At 38.0% G+C, this 21,540-nt stretch overlaps 1 protein-coding gene across 1 annotated transcript in view; it reads left to right on the top strand.

The window, feature by feature from the left end:
• The first annotated feature begins 20,782 nt into the window (after positions 1-20,782).
• Positions 20,783-21,540, top strand: part of CAPZA2 (capping actin protein of muscle Z-line subunit alpha 2) — a 36,778-nt gene continuing 36,020 nt past the window's right edge. The window contains exon 1 of the mRNA XM_070947650.1: positions 20,783-20,957. Within this exon, the coding sequence (XP_070803751.1) occupies positions 20,919-20,957 (39 nt within the window). The 5' untranslated portion in view covers positions 20,783-20,918. The remainder of the gene's footprint in view (positions 20,958-21,540) is intronic.

The following is a 21,540-nucleotide window of genomic DNA, read 5'->3' as shown; positions in this document are numbered from 1 at the left end:
TATATGAAAAATTATTGAAAATGAACCTAGAAAAGTAATGTTTGGGATCATCTAACATAAATTAGAGCCCTAAATGGAAAACACAATGCCAGATGTTCAAGTTTAGCTTTAGAAAACGCCAGGGAAGATAAAGCACTATTTCTGATGCATGCTAGATTAGCAATAGCAATAACACTTAGACTTATATACCACTTTACAAGTGCTTTACAACCTTCTCTAAGCGGTTTACAGAGCCAGCATAATCCCAGATTGCCCCAACAATCTGGGTCTTCATTTTACCCACTTCGGAAGGATGGAAGGCTCAGTCAACCTTGAGCCTGGTGAGATTTGAACTGCTAAATTACAGGCAGCCGGCAGGCAGCAGAAGTAGCCTACAGTACTGCACCTCTAACCACTGTGCCACCATGGCTCATATCTGAGAAAATCACAGAATACTAAAAAAAAAAGTCAGCAAATGCTTATTTGATTATAGAAAGGTCTTTAATTACTTTATGCCAATCATGTCAAGCTGCAGAGGGTTTTAAAAAACAGAAATTACAGAACATATTGTTTCATGCAAAATCTATATATAGGTCAGAGAGCCAGGTAACTTCTTACCTTACAGTATCAATAATCAACAGTAGAGGAACAGACAAGGAATATGCTGAGAAATAGCACTTGGAAAAATAGCCTTGGGAAAGATATTCAGGTGCCAGGCAATGGTAACTCCCTGTGACATTCCATGGAAGTGAAAACTGGATTTGAAAAAGCAGAAAAGAAAGAGTATAGATATTGTTGAACTTTGGCGTTGGAGAAGATTTCTGAAAATACCATGGATGACTAAGAAGCACACATAGGTTCATCGAACAAATCAACTCAGTTCTCACTCAAGACACAAATGACCAGGTTCAAATAATCATACTTTGAACACATTATGCAAAGACTTAGCTCTCTCAAGGTGTTTATTAATGCTGGGAAAGGTGGAAGGAAAACAAAAAGTAAGGTGAATTGACTCAATTGTACTGTTGGAATAGTGGAAGGATCACAATCCTTCTATGTGACTGCTAAGAGTTGGAACCAATGTGATGGCACATAATCAAAATCATGGCTGTTAAACCAGTTAGAACTCTTTCCTGATCTCCCATCCAAGTACTAATAAGAGTAACCCTTTGTAGTTCCTGTGCTAAATATATGTGAAAATCCATACTTAGACAGATAACATGTTTCTTATAGTTGGAGACAAATTCCTGTTGCAAGACATTTTCTGTTAAAAATAGAAGTATGCATTAATCCTATATATTTCTATAGAATTTTCAGTATACAAGGAGCTTTAAATATTACCTTTCGCAAGACCACACAATCTGTTTGGAGCTAACACAGATATTTTATATGCATATTTCATAGTGAAAACAATATTTTTTTATTATTCAAGAAACTTCTACACATGCCTACTCTGCTAATACAGATGGTATTAGGTAGGATTGCACATTTATAGAAAAAAGCAAGAAACATCTGATATTAACTCCATAAAAATGATAACTTTGTTTTGCAGATAACAACCTTGTGGAAAAGGATCCCAGAGGCTCCATGCTTTATAAGGTCACTTGTTCAACTTTTGCTATCACAGAATGTAAAAGACTTATATTATTCATTTAGGGGAATGGTTAGCACTGCTGTTACCTCTCCTGAATTAAAAATATGAATCAGATAGAAAATGAAAATTTCCAGGCCACTTCTCACTGAATAGTTTGAAATAAGATGAAGATTACTGTTATATCACCAGGTCTTTTTTTCACAATTTCATTGACATTAATGGAAAAGGAACTGCTTTTTTTCCTCACAAAGAAAATTAAATTTCAAATGAATTATCATGACTGAAGTGCCCTGTTCTTGCACTTACTTTAATTACAAAGTGGATAATGTGCACATCACAGTGCCCTCTAGCTCCCCAATCTCCAACCTTCAATTAAATCCCAACAGGATCCATAACGACAATTTCACATGGACTTTTTTATAGACCATGAACCATAAGAAACCAAGAAAGCTGCAGAGTTTATTATAATTTAAAAATATAATTATTTATTGCACAAAATCATAGTCTAGAAAAGAAACTGGGAGTTCTAGCATGGCAAAAGAGAGCCAGTTTAGTGTAATGTTTAAAGGTACTAAACTAGAAGCTGGAGGATCCTAATTCTGATTCTCCCTTAAGCATAGAAATTGGCTAGTGAGTCTGGATCAGTTACCTTCTCTCAGCTGTAAGAAGAATGCCATAGCACACAACTTCTGAAAGTTCTTGGACCTGTCCATTAGTTACCAGGAAACAAGACTATCTCAAAGGGAGAGAAGGAAAGGGAGAGGGGGAGGAGGGAGGGAGGGAGGGAGACACAGAGAGACAGAGATCATCAACTTTATGCATAGTACATATGACTCTAACCTAATAATAGCAAAGGATTCCGAGATTCTAACAGATACAGTAGAATAATTGTAAGAGATTTAGTTTCAAGCCAAAGTTAGTATCTTCTTGATTAGAGTACTATGGAGGTACTATGATTTTAAAGAAACAGGAAGGGAAGATGGCATCTTGTCATCTACTTCCTTATATCTCTCTCTTTCTGCTGCTGATTTTAGTACTTTTCTTAGGCATTAACAATCTCTTCCTACAACTTTAAAAAAGGCATCAATATGGCATTTTGGGGTTCTGGGATCTTGATTTCATCTGCAGAACTACCAAATTGCTTGACCTATCGTGGCACAATGGTTAGAATGCAGTTTTGCAGGCTATTTCTGCTGGCTGCCGGCTGGCTGCAGTTCAATTCTCACCGGCTCAAGCGTGTCTTATGTTAAAACACCTAATTAGGAGCAAAATAGAATGTATGAAGACAGAATACATTTTACTAACTACATATTGCAAGTTCCTTATGTTAACAAAATGAGTGACAGTACTTCTTTACGGATAATAAATCTTTTCACAAGCAGCAGGCATGGCATATGGTCTGAAATCTGCAGGAGGACTGGATTATTCTACAAAGGACCTGGTTTAGGAATGGTCTCACTGGAAGCAGGTCAAGCTTTATGACTATGCCTAAATAAGAATAAAGCAGAAAAGTTAAATGTATCTTATTGTACTGTAGATTAGGATAGAATCATATATTAGTTTACAGCTCCTCAGTAACTCTATACACCAGTCTGCTAAGAGCTTTGGAAGCCTATTTCCCCAAAGTGCAATGAGAGAGTAGAGATATATTTTCAAAAAATAAGCAGAAGGGAGAAAGACTGGAGTGCTATGTCACAATGCTGAGAACTCTAACAAGCACATTCATTTTAAAGAACTAGAAGATGCAGGGACAATAGGAACTGACATACTTTGACTTAGAAGAACACTTTGATAAATCTCATCTAAAGCTAATCTTAGAATGTAGCATGGAAAAGATTGTAGTCCAAGTAATAACAACTTGGCTACAAAGGGCTATACAGGAAGCAAATTATCTAGATACTTTTCAGGCAAAATTTAGAATTAGACCAGGGATAGAAACACTATTGGTCAGTCTGATGAACTATATCAGAACTCTGAATGTGGAATGTGATGCTTTCTAACCATGTTAGGGGCCATCTCAGTGGCCTTTGATACCATTGATCCCAATATTTGACAACTTATGGGGACTGGAAGAAGTTGGAAGAAATTTGGTCAAGTTATTTCTCAGGATTCCTTAGAGTTCATCACCCCTAAGTTGATTTTGCCTGTTCTGTGCATGCATCCAGATACAGGATGCTTAAAGTATTGTCATTATGAGAATTTGGGAGATGGTATAGGCTTTGGAAAACTTCAGACTCTGATATTCATCTCACACCATCCTACGATAGATTTTTCAAGTTGATAAGAATTGTTTTATTTGAAGAACATTTATGTCAGGTGCAAACAAACAAACCACATGTGGAGTTCAAGCTAACTACTTTATTATGTTCCTGTGATACAGGAATCTCTCCAGACAGGCAACCTTCTCTTGGGAACCTATAGATAAAACTCCAAGGAATCTAGGGGAGGTTAGTCCAACCCTTTTGCAGTTGTGCAGTGACTTCAGGCTAACTCCACACTTGATCCTTCCTCCCTGCCAGGTTGAGTGTGTCCCAATAATATAATTGAATGGTTGCGCAAGTACAATTTTTATTTTTTTTATTTTATTATTTGTTTTTTATTTTATTTTATTATTTGTACTATTTTATGTAAACTGCCACAATTGACCTAAGTGGAATAAAAGTGCTGCAGTAAATACATAAAATACTTATAAAAGAAAAAAAGCACATCTTTGGCTTAAAAAAGAACTTGGTGTCAAGGATGAACTATATACTTCTGGAATAATTATTATTCTAGCCTTAGAATAGAAAACATGTCTAAATATATGATGCTAGACACAATCATTAGTGAGAACTGAACAGTTTATTCATGAAACAAAGAGAAAATAGATTCAGCATCAAAATAGCAAATGGTTGCTGAATAAATCAGTAGTCTCAAAATCTTTAATAATTTATTTCTCTTGGTACTCAGAAAAATTCCTTTACAGAAATCTTCTATGTGGATACAGACTGTTTAGCCATAAAAATCTATAGGTGTGGGATGAAACAAAAATAATAACTGCCAAATCTTATGAGTTGACTACTCTGAGAAGCAATGAACTCTGTTGTAATCCTAGACACCTACAATCTCAACAGCAGATAGACTAGACTAGAGCACGATATATAACAGGAATGGAAAAAAATAAAACTGTAGTTACAAAGAATGAAAAAGTTCAAAAATATTACAACATAAAACAGACAATTAAACATGTTCAGATCCAGACAACCTTTAAAATAACCAACATCTTTCATATATTTAATCCTAGGTAGATGTGATTTCATCAAGATCCTAATGATTTGTGACCTTATATTTTAAGAGATTATAAAGTATTCTGCTTGTAAATTTTTACCAGAAACAAGTGTTTCATTTTCTACAAACCTATTTTCAACAAGGAGAATACTATGTCATAATTAATAACTGAAGTGATAATAGATCTAATTGCACAGATTCATGATTAAAAGGAAGTAGTCCTAGAATAACATGTTTTACTCTAAGACATTTACCTGAAGGAAGCTAGGAAGAATAAGGACAGAATCAAATGCTTTATTATTATTAGCTAAAGACTACACATGCCTATGCAGAGAAACAGAAAGCAACTCATCAGTAAAATAAGTCCAAAATCAGAAAGAAATTCCCAAGCACCATGTGATTAAGATGGGTAAGGAGTTCTTTTTAAAAGAAAGGACTGTGCATTTCAACACAGTATTATTTCTGAAAAGCTAAACAGAAAAGAGGTTTATTAATATTAACTGTCAAAAGGAAGCAAAGTAAAAGGAAATAGACTTATGCTTTTCTAAATTTTACAGCAATATTTATTTTATTTATTTATTTAAATTTATTTGCTACTCATCTTGCCACGAGGAGACTTTGGGCAGGCAATTAAGGCAATAACTATAAACAAAAAGTTCAAAAAATGTTTATTGTTGGGAAACACAATCCTAAATCACAATACCTGGTATTGGTGGTGAAATAGAAATTTAAATAGCAAAATTTACCAATGAAACTCAAAAACATAGGAGCAAATTTTAACTGATGTTTTTCTAGAATTTATGTAGTTAAAGGCAACAAAATGCAGTTTAATGCTAAAAGTATATTGGGTGACTTCAGAACAATGAGAGTGGGATTGAGGACAGGAATAACAACAAGAAATATAAAACTTCATATTATATATTTCATTTAGTAAGGAGTTCCATTCTATGTATAAATAGAAATTTAGCAAAAGGAAATATTTTAACACAACCAAATCATTATCATGAATTCTTTTATTGAAAAAATATGTTAATTAAAAATTAATTAAAAATATATTAATCTATTAATTAAAACAAATTAACTTCTTAAGACTGAGACAGGTATTTCATAGCACAAAGTCATCTGTAACCTTAAAAAAACCCAATTATTCTTTTCCCCCTTCTTCCAAGAAAGATATCATTGTTTCAAAAGAAAGCACACTTCCACCCAGGAACTCCCTGGGTAGTTGATCTACAATTGGATGGAAGTTAAAAATTAATTACTCTCCCAACATATTGATTACATGGCTATAAACATAAAAGCTGGATCCCAGAACAATGTACCCTGACCCTCTGTTGAAACAGCATGCTTGTTTTCAAAGGGAAACCAATTAAGGTTTCAAAACCAGTTTACTGGAGAATTGAAGCTGAAATAAAACCAACAGTGCCATCTAGAGGATATCTTAAAATATCCTCTAGATATCTAGAGGATATCTTTACCTTATAGATCAACTCCACATATTCCATTTAGTTTTTTCACACAGTTGATATTTATTTTGCAAATATATCTAATAGCAAAAGATTTAGACGATGGCCATGCCTGAATAGAATTAGATTTTAAATCTGGTAATATTAATAGCACTTTTAAAAAATGTCAATGAAGTCTATAAACCTAATGCAAAAATAAAAGAGGGACTCTAGATATGTATATCTGGCCTGTCCCCAAAGATATCCAGTATTTAAGATTATTTTTGCAGCAGCAGGTTCCGATCCTATGGTTGCTATGAACAACTAGTTTTTGTTTTTAATTGCATATGAGTTTCCCATGAAAGTGGCTAGGCAAATTAATTTTATTTTTAACTCATCAGATCAGGCATATAAAAATTCCAGCAATTATTACCAGTTTAAATCAGAAGGCAAGCAACTAAAGCTATTCTAATTCTTCTAGATAAAGAAAACAGAAGACACAATAGGTATTATAAATGTTGTCCTATGTTGTTAATCCTTTTACTTTTTTCCTGTTACTGCTTTGATATGAATCCCTTAGTCCTCCCCAATGAATATCTAAAGCACTTCACAGATACAGATTTCAACAATATCCTAACAATAAAAATTGAGTAGAGACCAATTCAACTCAGAGCACATAATAATCCTTAATGACTTCCCACATGCATAAGTTTCCAAAAGAAATGCCAATAAACTTCTTCCCAGGTCTCACTCAGGATCATTAAACTTCTCTAGTTCTGCAAACTTCATTTCTAAAAGAAAGAGGGGTACATTTGCCTCTAAAGTATTAGCCAATTTAAAGTCACTCCATAAGCTGCAATTTATCACCTACACCTTGGTGAATGAGTTACATCCTCATGCTCAGATATACCAAGCAAAGTTAGAGAGACCACTGTATTAGTCAATTAACTTGTTTTCTCCAATCTTGCCTTAGATCTCTCCTGGCAACACACAATTGTTACACACTTATAAGTCACCTTGATTTGTAGCTTCCCAGAATACTTAAAAGACTTTTCCCTTTCATTCCCAACAGAGTGCTTTCAGTGATGGGTTTCAAAATTTTTTACTACTGGTTCTGTGGGTGTGGCTTGGTGGGTGTGGCTTGGTGGGCGTGGCAAGGGAAGGATACTGTAAAATGGCCATTCCCATCCCAATCCAGGGGAAGGTTACTGCAAAATCCCCATTTCCTCCCAATCAGCTTGGACTTTGGAGGCAGAGAATAGATGGGGGTGGGGCCAGTCAGAATTTTTACCTCCAGTTCTCCGAACTATTCAAAATTTCCACTACTGGTTCTCCAAAACTGGTCAAAACCTGCTGAAACCCACCTCTGAGTGCTTTGTATGCCTGGCAGAAACAGCCATTCCTGTTTTGGCATCTTGGAAGGCCTGTTGATTTGTGGTCCAAATAATATGAATAAACACAGAGATATGCTTGAAGCCATCAAGCTCCCTAGCACACTCTGGCAAAAAAATAATAATAGCAGAACTGGCAATACTAAGGACTTTCATTTAACAATTAATATCCCTTAATAGGGGGAAAGCAGATTTATTACCAATTTCAACAGGAGTCTTAGGTTGCTAATCCATAAAAAGCAGAGTAGCGGATGTTATGTATCTAGTAAGAAAAAGAATTAAACTGTTGGATGGTAATATTAATGATACCAATGGTTTGATTGCCGCCTAATTATGACCCTCTGTTTAAACAAGAAGGACACTCCTAGACAGACATTCCTAAACAGGAAAAAGTTATTTGAGCCATGTCTATGGATGGAATTGAAAGAATGACCCTCGGGGACTTCTGGTTTCCAGTGTTACGGTGCCCATTACGGGAAAAATCGGTTTTGGGTAGACCGGTAAAGAGAGGGTGACTTCGGCGGAACTGGTGAGGAGAGGTGCGGTCTCCCGCCGCGCCAAGAAGAACCCTCATTCCGAACATGGAAGAAGACGGCCGACATGGCCGACCCAGAGATCTAACGCCCCAAGTGCTAAATCGGGAAGCGAAAGAGTGAATACGGGGTGAAGATTGGTGATGCGAGCAGGAGATTAAACGTTAAAAATAGTGCTATAGACAATAACTGCGAGGAGTTGACAAGCCCAGAGTCCAGAGGAGCAGTGGAAGGAAAAGGAGACTCGGAAAGGTGCAGACGGCAAACAGCGAGGGGAGCGAAGTGACGCAGCAAAACCTGTCCTGTTGGATATATACAGAGGAATAGAAAAGGAAAGAGCGTGCGTTCTGAATTTAGGAGAAGGGAAGTGATTTGGAACAGGATGTTGGTTTTCCTTTTAATAAAGCTGCACTGACGGAGAAGGACAATATAGGCAACAATAAAGAAGGACAAAAGGGAAAACTGCAGGGCTGAGATCGCCATTTTGGACAGTGAGAATGAAAGACTTTGAACTCTGTTTTTGTTCTTTGCTTCCTTCTGGTCTTATAAAGAAGATTCTATCTCATCCGGATTTATAACGGTTGGTGTTGGAAAGTTGCCAGAGTGGGACTGGTGTCAACTACAGTGGAATTTTGCATCGATTAATCCTTGAAAAGAAATCTGTCTATTTTTATATTTATCTTATATATAATAACTATTTATATATTTATATATTAGTCACTGCTATTTAATAACTATTTAATAATTTACCTACATAACTATTTAATATCTATAATAATTATAAATTAATATCAATTATTTATAAGACAATCAATTTAAACCTTAATCAATTTATATATCCAATTTTTTAGTACTGTTTATATGCCATAATATTTTGTCTGTTGCTTTCTTATACATATGTTGATTAAGATTCTTATCAATATCAAGTTAGTGAGAAAACTAATTAATTAACCTGTCTAGAGATATAATACTATAGTACAAGTTAGTACAATTCTAAAGTATCTATTGCACTTATAACATTTTATAGTATTTATAACTTATTGAACAGGAGAAGGACTTTCATTAAGATCAAGATTAAGATACAGCTCGTCTGAGAATTAATTAGAGTGATATATAATAACCTAGTTAAAATATAATTTGTAAGTTATAGATTGAGATTTCATATTTAAATAAAATAGGAATAGAATTTATTTAGACTTATTTAAGAACATTAGGAATTAGTAGTTTACAAAATTGAGCTAGAAGCGAATGCTGATCTGGGAAAGAATAGACAGAATTCTAGAAAAACAATATAAAATTTTGAAGGAAATGACATCCACCACAGTAACCACAGTAAAAACAGGAAAGAAGGTCACTTCAACACCAATTGGATTAACGGCTTCCCCAGAAACACAAAAGACCTTAGAAGGGATATTCTCGACTGAAAAGCAAACCTCCACCATGAGTATGCAGACTGTCCAGACTACATTAGTGACAATACAGGAGACTATGTTAAAAATGCAAGAGTGCTTGTCTAGAAACCATGAGGAAACTAGGAGAGATCTGGACCAAGTCAAAAAGTCGGTCAAAGAGGATATACAAAAATTAGATGAAAAAATGGACTCTATTCAAGAGATAGTACAAAAAAATGATCAAAGGATTACGGCCATAGAAAAAAAAAACAGAGCAAACAGAAGAGAAGCTAGAACTATTGGATGAGAAAGTGACAGGTCTCAATAAAGACCTCGAGAATACAGTGGCACAGTTAGAGATGGAGAGAGCGGCATTCTATCTAAGGTTCCAAAATGTGAGAGAAGAAAGAGATGAGGACCTAACTCTAATAATGGCTGAAATGATCGCAGAAGCTCTACAGCGAGATAAAGATGAGATTATTAACAAACTGGATGAAGTATTTAGAGTACATATGAACTACGTGAGACAACATAAATTGCCAAGAGAGGTCCACGTACAATTTGTGCGGAGGAAAGTCAGAGATATTGTCTTCAGAATAAAAAAAGAAGAACCAATGTACTACAAACAGAAAGAAATCATAACATTAAAACAAATACCAAAAAGAATTAGAGAATGGAGAAAAGACTATGGATTCCTCACAGCACTATTAAACAGAAAACAAATATTATTTCGATGGATAATACTGGAGGGAGTGTTGATCACGTGGCAGAGGAAAAAGATAAAAGTCGACTCTTTAGAGAAGGCACAAACCCTACACGACCAGGTGATAGAATTAGAAAGAACAAATGGAAGAAGAGAAGAATTGGAAAAGAGAATTAAACCAAAGCAAAGACGAGAAGACCAAGAAACCCCGTGTGAGGAGAGTATTAAGGAAAAAGAAAAAGAAGAAGAGGGGGAAATTTGAGAAGAAGAAAGAGTAACGACAAGAGCACAAAACCAAGCTAAGAAAAAGGACAGGAAGTAAAGGAATAAAAAAAAGAAAAGAAAAGAAAAAGACCAATTTTAAAGAATGGACCGGAATCTTAAAATTATATCATTAAACATAAACGGACTTAATTCGCCAGCCAAAAGAAATCAAATATTTAGGAAATTAATCAAACAAAAAATAGACATTGTATGCCTTCAAGAAACCCATATAAGAAAACAAGATGAAAAACTTTTACAATGCAAAAAATTAGGGAAACTATTTGTATCGTTAGCAGACAAAAAGAAAAGAGGAATAGCAGTTTTTGTTAATGAAGAGATAGAAAGTAATTTAAAATATGTAGACAAGATAGGAAGAATCCTGATGATTGAAGTAAATGTTAAAGGTAAAAGTGTGTTGTTAGTGGTTGTATATGCGCCAAATAGTGAACAAAAAGAATTTTACCGAAAACTACATGAAAAGATAATAGAACAAAATATAGAAAATATATGTTTGTTGGGAGACCTTAACGTAATTGTGGACCCAAAAAAGGATTATAAGAGCGATCAGAATAGTAAAAAAAAAAAAAAAAATTGCTGCCAAAACCTTTTTTTAATTTAACAGAAGAATTAAACTTAGTAGATGTATGGAGACTATATAACCCAGAAGAGGAAAGGTACACATATTACTCCAACCCCCACAAATCCTGGTCGAGGATAGACATGGTATGGGCTACAAAGATTTTAATACAGGAGATAGAATCAGCAGAGATTGTGATGAATGACTGGGCGGATCGTAATCCAATAACAATAGAATGGAGAGGGCAAAGAAAGAAAAGGAGCAGATGGATGATGAATATTCAGATAATGAAAGAAAAGGAGTATACTGAAAGGATAGAAAAAGAATTGAAGGGTTTTTCAAAGATAACAACAAATATCAGACATCCCTCCAAAATCTGTGGGACACAACAAAGACCTACATTAGAGGCTTAACAATAGCCTATAATAGTAAACAGAAAAAGGAGAAGGAAAATTAATATAACAAAATCCGAGAAGAGATTAAAAATTGGGAAGGGAAATTACAGGAGAGGCCAGGGGATGAACAAATAAGAACTAATTGGATGGCAGCTAAACACAAATTGAATTTATTTGAACAAGAAAAATATGTCAATACAATGAAATTTGTAAAACAAAATCAATTTGAACAGGCGAACAAACCAGGGAGGTGGATGGCTTATAAATTAAGAAAAGAAAGAGAGAAATGAACAATTCATCAACTGCAAGATAAAGATGGTAAGTTATGTCAGAATCTAGAAAAGAAGAAAGAGATAGTAACCCAATTTTTTCAAGATTTATACACACAGGATAAGGTGCCAACAGAGGAAATAGACCAATATTTAAAAGAGGAGGGAATGCCAGTAGTAACTGAAGAAGAGGAAGAGATACTCAATAGAGAGATTACTATAGAGGAACTACAGGCAACAATTAGGAAACAAAAAACAATAAAACTCCGGGAACAGATGGGTTACCAATAGAATTATATAAAGGATTAGGGGAATCACTAAATTGGATATTATTAGAGGTTTACAATGAGGCACTGAGAAAGGCAAAGCTACCAGACTCTTGGAGGGAGGCATATATCTCGCTAATCCCGAAGGAGGGGGCAGATACAACAAAGATAAAAAATTATAGGCTGATTTCTTTACTAAATTCCGATTATAAGATTTTTATGAATTTGATGGCAAACAGATTAAAGACAATATTAAATCATAGAATACATTCGGACCAGAATGGATTCCTGCCGACAAGACAAATTAAAAACAATATAAGGACTGTGATCAATGTAATAGAATACTATGAGGTGCATCCAGAAAAACAGGTAGCCCTGATTTTTCTGGATGCACAAAAGGCGTTTGATCGGGTCAACTGGAGATTCATGACACAACAAATAAAGAATATGAAATTTGGGGAGAAATTCGAAAAGATGATAGTTTCAATATACACAAAACAGAGAGCAAGGATATTAGTCAATGGGCAACTAACAATTTTTTTTGAAATAAGTAGAGGAGTACGACAAGGGCCCACTTTCACCACTACTTTTTATTCTAACTCTAGAAAATTTACTTAGAAGAATCAGACTCAACAAAAATATAAAAGGACTCAAGGTTAAAGGAGAAGAATACAAGGTCCAAGTGTGAAGACGACCTTGTATTCTTCATAGAGGATCCACCAGAAACAGAATTAAAATTAACAGAAGAAATAGAGAAATTTGGTAAAGTGGCAGGTTTAAAAGTCAATAAAGATAAGACCAAAATATTAACTAAAAATTTAACAGCAAAACAAATAGAAGAGTTAGAAAAACAATCAGGATTACAAGCAGTTAAGAAGATAAAATATTTAGGTATTAATCTGACAACTAGGAACGTGGCTATAAAAGATAATTACGGAAAGTTAGTACAACAAATTAAAAATGATTTTAAAAGATGGGGGAAACTAAAGCTATCATTGCTAGGAAGAATTGAGGCGATAAAGATGAATATACTCCTGAGACTTCTCTACTTATTTCAAACTATTCCGGTTAAATTAGAGAAAAACTTTTTTACAAATCTGAATAAAATAACATCAAAATTCGTATGGGAGGGAAAAAAACCAAGAATAAATTTAAACATATTACAGGATGATAGAACTAGAGGGGGTTTTGGCCTACCAGCGTGGGAAAAGTACTATAAGGCAGCGAGTCTAACATGGATTAAGGAGTTTTGGATAATTATAGACTATTAAAATTGGAAGGCCACGATTTATTAAAGGGGTGGCATGCCTTCTTGTGGAACGCCGGGAACAAAACATATAAACATTTTAAAAATCACATAATAAGAAATTCACTGATTGGCACTTGGTTCGAAATTAAAAATAAACATTATATGAAGGTTCCTGGCTGGATATCTGCATTAGAGGCGGCAACGCATCCCAACACACTAGCCCCCATAAATTAATAAGATATAAAGAATTACTGAATCCCCATGGAAGATTAAAAACACGGCAGGAACTCAGGGAACAAGGTATAGAAATAGATTGGTGGCCCTACCTACAAATACAAACTAGATACAATATAGTGAGGAAGGAGGAATTGAAATAAATCCCAACCGACTAGACAAATTATTAGGAGCTAAAGATGGAAACTTGATTTCAAAGATTTATAAATACTTATTAGAATTCGACCTAGCAAAAAATCTAGTCAAAGGACAAATGATAGTTTGGGCAAGGAATATTGGTAAAAACATACAATTGGAAGAATGGGAAAGGGTATGGGAAACCAACTATAGAATAACAAAATCGGTAGCATATAAGGAGAACCACTACAAGATGTGGTACAGATGGTATCTAGCCCCTGTGAGATTGGCGAGGATGTATGCAAATCTTAACCCAACGTGTTGGAAATGTAAGCAAGCACAGGGAACCTTCTTTCATGTCTGGTGGCTTTGCCCAAAAATTAAGAAATATTGGATAAAAATAAAAATTTGGATATCAGAAATAATTGCGGAGGATATTGAATTAGAACCAGAAATCTTTTTGTTAGGAATGCTTAAACAAAACATTAGGAAAGAAAAAAAGTACCTAATATTACAATATCCAATCTCTGACTGGATTGATCCAGAGGAGATGACAGGGGCAGGTCCTGAGAATATTATTTGGGAAGAGTTTGATCCTGTGACTCCCGAAAGCGTGGACAGGATACTGAACAGACTAAAGGCAACCACATGTTTATTGGACCCGTGTCCATCCTGGTTGGTACTGGCCTCCCGGGAGGTGACACGAGGCTGGCTCCAGGAGATTATAAATGCTTCTTTGAGTGAGGGTGTCTTTCCCACCATCTTGAAAGAGGGTGTATCCAGCTGTATTAGCAAATTATCGTCCTGTCTCCAATCTTCGCTTTGTTGCAAAGGTTGTTGAGAGTGTGGTTGCACGACAACTGCCTCAGTACCTGGATGAATCGAATTATCTAGATCCATTCCAGTCGGGATTCAGGCCCGGGTACAGCACAGAGACAGCATTGGTCGCATTGGTTGATGATCTCTGGAGGGCTCGAGACAGGGGTTGCTCCTCAGTCCTTGTCCTATTAGACCTCTCAGCGGCTTTTGATACCATCGATCATGATATCATGCTGCACCGGTTGGAAGGGTTGGGGGTGGGGGGCACTGTTCTACAGTGGTTCTCCTCCTTTCTCTCTGACCGGTCACAGTCTGTGTTGACAGGGGGGCAGAGGTCGACCCCGAGGCCCCTTATATGTGGGGTGCCACAAGGATCGGTCCTCTCGCCCCTTCTATTCAACATTTATGTGAAGCCGCTGGGTGAGATCATCCGTGGTTTTGGGGTGAAGTACCATCAGTACGCTGATGACACCCAGCTGTACATCTCCACCCCAGACCACCCCAATGATGCCCTCGAGGTGATGTCCCGGTGCCTGGAGGCCGTACGGATCTGGATGGGGAGGAACAAACTCAGACTCAACCCATCCAAGACCGAGTGGCTGTGGTTTCCGTCGTCCCGATATAGTCAGTTGGCGCCATCTCTGACTATTGGGGGTGAGTCGTTGGCCCCCACAGATGGGGTTCGCAACTTGGGCATCCTCCTGGACTCACGGCTGTCTTTTGAAGAGCATATGATGGTCGTAGCCAGGAGGACTTTTTATCAGGTTCGCCTGATTCGCCAGTTGCATCCCTTTCTGGATCGGGACTCGTTACGCACGGTCACTCACGCCCCTGTCACCTCACGCCTGGATTATTGTAATGCTCTCTACATGGGGCTCCCCTTGAGAAGCACCCGAAGGCTCCAACTGGTCCAGAATGCGGCCGCGCGGGTGGTAATGGGAGCAATGTGGCGCTCTCATGTAACCCCCCTCCTGCGCGAGCTGCACTGGCTCCCAGTGGTCTTCCGGGTGCGCTTCAAGGTTTTGGTTACTATCTTTAGAGCGCTCCATGGCTCAGGACCAGGGTACTTACGAGACCGCCTCCTGCCACCAATAGCCTCTCACCGACCAGTTCGCTCCCATAGAGAGGGACTCCTCAGGGTGCCGTCGGCCAAACAATGTCGACTGACGGCCCCCAGGGGGAGAGCCTTTTCTGTGGGGGCACCTACCATCTGGAACGGGCTTCCCCCGGAGTTACGAAACATCCAAGACTTACGCATTTTCCGCAGAGCCCTGAAAACATTTCTATTCCAACAAGCTGGTCTGGCCTAACTCTCCCTTTTTAATTGGCTTTTAAACTATCTTTTAAATTGGGTTTTAAACCTCTTTAGATAAATTTGGATGTTTTTTAATCTTTGAGCCTAAATTACTTAATCTGTTTCTTAATAGTTTTTAACTTCTATATGTATTTGTATTTATTATGGCTGTTCACCGCCCTGAGTCCTTCGGGAGTAGGGCGGTATACAAATATGAAAAAATAAATAAATAAATAAATAAATATAATTACGGCAGCTAGGTTAGCCCTAGCACAAGTCTGGAAAACAGATCAATTGCCAATGGAGCAGCAAATAATTCAAAAAATTTATACATGTACAGAAATGGATAGACTAACGTTGAAATTGAAAGATAAGGAAGACTCACAGTATTTTAAGATATGGGACAGTTGGTATGAGTGGATAAACCAATGGAAAAGAAGGTAAAGTCAAAATTTAGTAAGAAATTAAAAGTAATAATTATACACCGTCATTAAGGAAAAAAAGGAAATAAATCACTGTGTATATTTGTACTTATATACATTATATATACTTTCTTTGTGGTTTATTGATACTGTTGATTGTATTTTGTATTTTAAGGTTATGAATGTTTTATATAATTTTATTTTTTTTAATCTAAAAAAAAAAGAAAGAAAGAAAGAATGACCCTCAAGAAGTTATAGCATCCTAAACCTGTAGCCTTCCCCACTGGCTATTCTAGTTTAAGCTTCTTAGTTAATTCAGCATCATATAAAAAGCAAGATTGCAGAATACATATCTTAAACTCCTTCAATCATGGGTACTTTTCTATCAGTACTATCGATTAAGGTGCAACTTAACCATAGAATAGAATAGAATAACAGAGGTGGAAGGGACCTTGGATGTCTTCTAGTCCAACCCCCTGCTTAGGGGGAACCCTACACCACTTCAGACAAATGGTTATCCAACATCTTCTTAAAAATTTCCAGTGTTGAAGCATTCACAACTTCTGGAGGCAAGTTGTTTATGGAGTATTCAAAGGAGGCAGTCCTGACACACTGATTAATTGTTCTGTCAGGAAATTTCTCCTTAGTTCTAAGTTGCTTCTCTTCTTGATTAGTTTCCACCCATTGCTTCTTGTTCTACCCTCAGGTGCTTTGGCGAAAAGTTTGACTCCCTCTTCTTTGCGGCAACCCCTGAGATATTGGAACACTGCTATCATGTTTCCCGTAGTCCTTCTTTCATTAAGCTAGCCATGCCCAGTTCCTGCAACGGTTCTTCCTTTGTTTTAGTGTCTAGTCCCTTAATTATCTTTGTTGCACTTCTCTGCACTCTTTCTAGAGTCTCAACATATTTTTTACATCATGGTGACCAAAACTGAATGTAGTATTCCAAGTGTGGCCTTACCAAGGCATTATAAAGTGGTATTAACACTTCACATGATCCAGTGGTGGGTTGCCCCCGGTTTGCACCGGTTCTATAGAACTGGTAGTAAAACCGGTGGGAGGCTGCTGCACACTGCTGGCTCATATTTAAATGGTTGTCCACTAGGAGTCCAAGATCCCTCTCACAGTTACTACTATTGAGCAAGGTACCATGATGTACCATGATGTATTTTAGTTCATTTTAAGATAATCTATCAGAACATTTCTCCTGGTAGATACATTCTTTTTTCTGAACCCAAGTCTCTCTTCTGAACTCAACCTGCTTTTTTTGCCAAGTCCTCATTTTCTCTATTGTTGAAGAAAAATCCAGTCCAGTTCCAAGCTGGGAGAAAGGCACTAGAAATAAAATGGAGGCTGATTGGAAAGGAGGACTCTGTTTATTGATGAGCAAGCAGAACCAAGAACAGCATGTCTGGGACAGCTGACAAATTGGTTTGATGAGTACATGGATTTTATAGGGATCTGAGATGCTGCAGGGCTTGTGTGATGTAGTGAGCCTTGTGTAAGGTGACCAGATTTTAACATTGGTAAAGCGGGACACCCACCATTTTGTGGGTGTGGCTTGGAGGTCATGTGACTGGGTGGGCATGGCTAGCTGGTCATGTGATTGGGTGGCCATGGCTATGTGTATAGAAAAAAGTCATTTCTGATAGGTCCTCGCACTTTTGACTGGTCCTCACACTTATGACCATCCTCACATTTATGCCCATGCAGCATTCTTAACAACCATGTCACTCATTTCACAACTGCTTCTTTTCACCATGGTGATAAGATAGGGCAAAAAACGTAAAATGTGAGGACAGTCGTAAGTTTGAGGACTGGTCAAAAGTGCGAGGACCAGTCAAAAATAACTTTTTCAGCCCTCTGAGTAGTCCATATGCACAAAAGGACTAACCAGAGGGCTGAAAAAAGTCATTTCTGACAGGTCCTCGCACTTTTGACTGGTCCTCATACTTATGACCATCCTCACATTTATGCCCGTGCAGCATTCTTAACAACCATGTCACTCATTTCACAACTGCTTCTCTTCACCATGATGACAAGATAGGGCAAAAATGTAAAATGTGAGGACAGTCGTAAGTTCGAGGACTGGTCAAAAGTGTGAGGACCAGACCAGTCAAAAATAACTTTTTCAGCCCTCTGAGTAGTCCATATGCATAAAAGGATACAGCAATAGAGAGGGATGAAGGAAGGGAAGGGAAATTAGAGTAGGAATGAGGGTAAGAGAGGGAGGAAGAGAGGAGGAGAAGGAGAAAGGAAGAGGAAGTAGGGAGGAGAAGAAGATGGGGGGAAGGGAAAGTAAGAAGGAAAGAAAAGAGAGAGGTGGTAGGTTTGAGGAGAAAGATTGCTGTACAATAAAAAAGATGAAAGGGAAGAAAGCCAACCCCAAACAAATATAAAGATATTAAGATAAAGAATGAATTGTTAAACTTTAAAGAATAAAAGAGAACAAATATGAATAAATAGCAATAATTAGAAACACACATACAAACACACAATGTATTTTCTTTGAACAGAATATTTGGCTGGTTCACAAATTTAAACAGTGTTTAGTCATTTCAATTAAATTTACAATTTCTATATTTCCTTTTTGCCATATTTATTCCTCATCTATTTTTTTAAAAAACCAATATTACCCTTCATCCTCATCTCTAATCTTAATCAAATTCAATGTTTCCCTTCTATTCTATATTATACCCCTTCCCATTGTCATCTATTTTTATATCCATCCTCACATTGGTTAATTATGTAATTATGTAATACAGTTGTTTAATACAAATTCAACATTTTAATATAAATCATTTAGTTATATAACTATCTTTTTTGTATATTAATCAATATGAACATGAATATTCCAATTATTTCCATGCAATCCAATAATAATAAACCAAATAATTTCCCCCATATATTCCTCCAAACCACAACTTAACCATTTCTGCTTTCAACACAATATACAATTAATAGTATCTCAATTATTACAATTCCCTAGTTAAATAGAGCTTTTTTTCTTTTGTGTTTTAAAACCTTGAATTCTCTTCTTTTGCCCTAAATTTCCCATTGTTTGCAGTTTTGTACCTACCTTTTTTGGTGAGGAAAAAGAAAAAGAAATCTCTCTCTGCCTCTTTTTGCCACGTTGCAGCAAAGACCCTGCTTTACTTTCAGTTTCGCTTTTAAAGCATAGTTAGGGGGAAAAAATCTCCAGCACTCTGCAGCTAGCAATTACAGAGCCCTGAGCAAAACAGCTGACAGCAAATCAGCTGAGAGTCGGGAAGCCGATCTAATCAACTTGTGCTAATTAACCTATGCTGAAGCTTTAAAGGGCTGTTTTTTCTATTTTTGCAGGCATCGGTCTACTCATTTGTTTTCTTTTAACACTGATCAACTGTAGGGCGGCCCTTTGAAGCCCCGTGGCAAGAGTTTAAACAGTTTTTTTTCCTCTAGCCATCAGCTGGGCCTCCGGGAGTAACCCACCACTACACCGGGCATTCTTTCCAAAAATTGGGACTTTTTTAAAACACCACGGGACGCGGGACAAATTGTTCAAAAGCGGGACTGTCCCGCCAAAAGCGGGACATCTGGTCACCTTAGCCTTGTGCCTTTTGCTATTCTAATGGTGGTGAGTTAATCCTATTATGTCCTAAAAGTCCTGTCCTGTCCTTCTTAATCTCATCAGATGGAGTTGAAGTTGTTTTTGTTTGTAAATAGATTGGCCCAGTTTTTCTTAATAGGCATAAAATATCCATCTCTATAGACTTCAGGCATCTGCTGGAGGCTGTTTCACTATGCAGGAAGACTGAGGGTGCTTTCTGCCTTTAAGAGCATGTTTCTCCATTTCTCCTTTGGGGAAATACAATATTCTGTCTCTTTTAATATTCCCCAAATAATATTATGTGGGGGGGGGGGCTTCCAACAGTATCTTAATATTTGTACATGTGATTACTACCCATTCAAAATGCAATCATTGTTTTAAATCCATTGACATAGGTGCTTTTATTACCTCATTAATAGAAACATATTTTTATTTAACAACTCCTATGAACTCACTAGATTGTTATACAAAGTATCCACAAGCATTACTTATATGAGACAATTGGTGTTGTTGAAACAATGAAAAACAAAGCTTGAAGAGAGGGTGGACTCTCTTGTTGTTAGCAGTTGGTAAACAGAGACTGGGTTCCGGTCGGGGTTGCTAGGCTGGTAGGAGACACCTCCCTGCATGTATGGCACCGCGTGTCTTCAGGGTCGAGAGGTTTACCAGGTAGCCTGCTAAATGTTTATAAAACGAACAGATTGAGATTGTAATTTGAAAACTCCCCCCGGTTAAGAAATTAAGCATAAAACTCGAAGGCTGAACCTCGTAATCCTAAAAAGAGAGAGACCCCTAAAATGAAAATCCCCGTAGGACAGATGACAGCCTCAACCCCGGAAGACCGTTTGCGCATGCTCTTCCTCTGCAGCTCCCCTCGTTTGCTCGCTCCCCTGACGTTGCGCGCTTGGGCCTCGCGCTCCCTCTCTACCTCCGCCTCCAGGCCGCGCCCCGAGTCCGAGCCCCGCCCTTCCTGCTTGACTGAGGGGCGGAGACGGTGGCTGGGCCTTGGCGGCTGCTGCTCCGGCTGCTGCTCCTCTTCCTTCTCCTGTTAACGATTTGCGAGTCTCCGGGGCTTCTTCTTTTTTTTTTTTCCTCGTGGGCTGACCGGAGAAGAGCTAAGATGGCGGATCAGGAGGAACAGCTCTCCGAAGAGGAGAAGGTAAAGAAGGCCCTCGCCGCAGGAGGAGAAGGGTCGCGTTGGGGGAGAGGGGGGGAGGAGGAGGAGGAGGAGGAAGCGGTGGCGGTTTCTTCTGCCCCTCCCGGGGACAAGGAAGGAAGAAAATTAAGCAAGCGGATGTGGAGCAGGCTCGAGCCGTCAGCCCGACTCTGCCAGCCTGGAAAGAGGTTAGTTTCCTTCTGCCCGAGGCCTGCTTTACTCGCCACCCTCTCCGCTCCTTGTACGGTCCGGTGGCTGAAAATAGGCTGCAGGCTCCGGGCTGGGGCTGAAGCAAAGCGGGCGCGCCGGATCCGATGTCTCCACCCCGCCTTCCTCGCCTCTCCCTGAGTCTGCCTTTCCTCTTTCAATCCGGAGGAAACCCGGCGGATGGAAAGGGGCTCCTCCTGGTCAAGCCCCTCTCTCCTCCGTCGGCCTCTGGAGCTGGTCCCGCCGCCTCTCTTGTCGCTGGAACGGCTCAGGGCAATTTCCTGGTGGATGGCATAGCCCACTTGATTTAATGGTGGCCCATAGTCTGTTCACGTGGCATGAAGTGATTTCCAAAAGATGGCTCGGGGGGACACTTGTT

This window comes from Pituophis catenifer, unplaced genomic scaffold (genome assembly GCF_029215685.1).
Source record: "Pituophis catenifer annectens isolate HBS135680 unplaced genomic scaffold, rPitCat1.0.hap2 SCAF_7, whole genome shotgun sequence".
Taxonomy (NCBI): domain Eukaryota; kingdom Metazoa; phylum Chordata; class Lepidosauria; order Squamata; family Colubridae; genus Pituophis; species Pituophis catenifer.
This window is presented reverse-complemented; position numbering and strand designations above follow the sequence as displayed.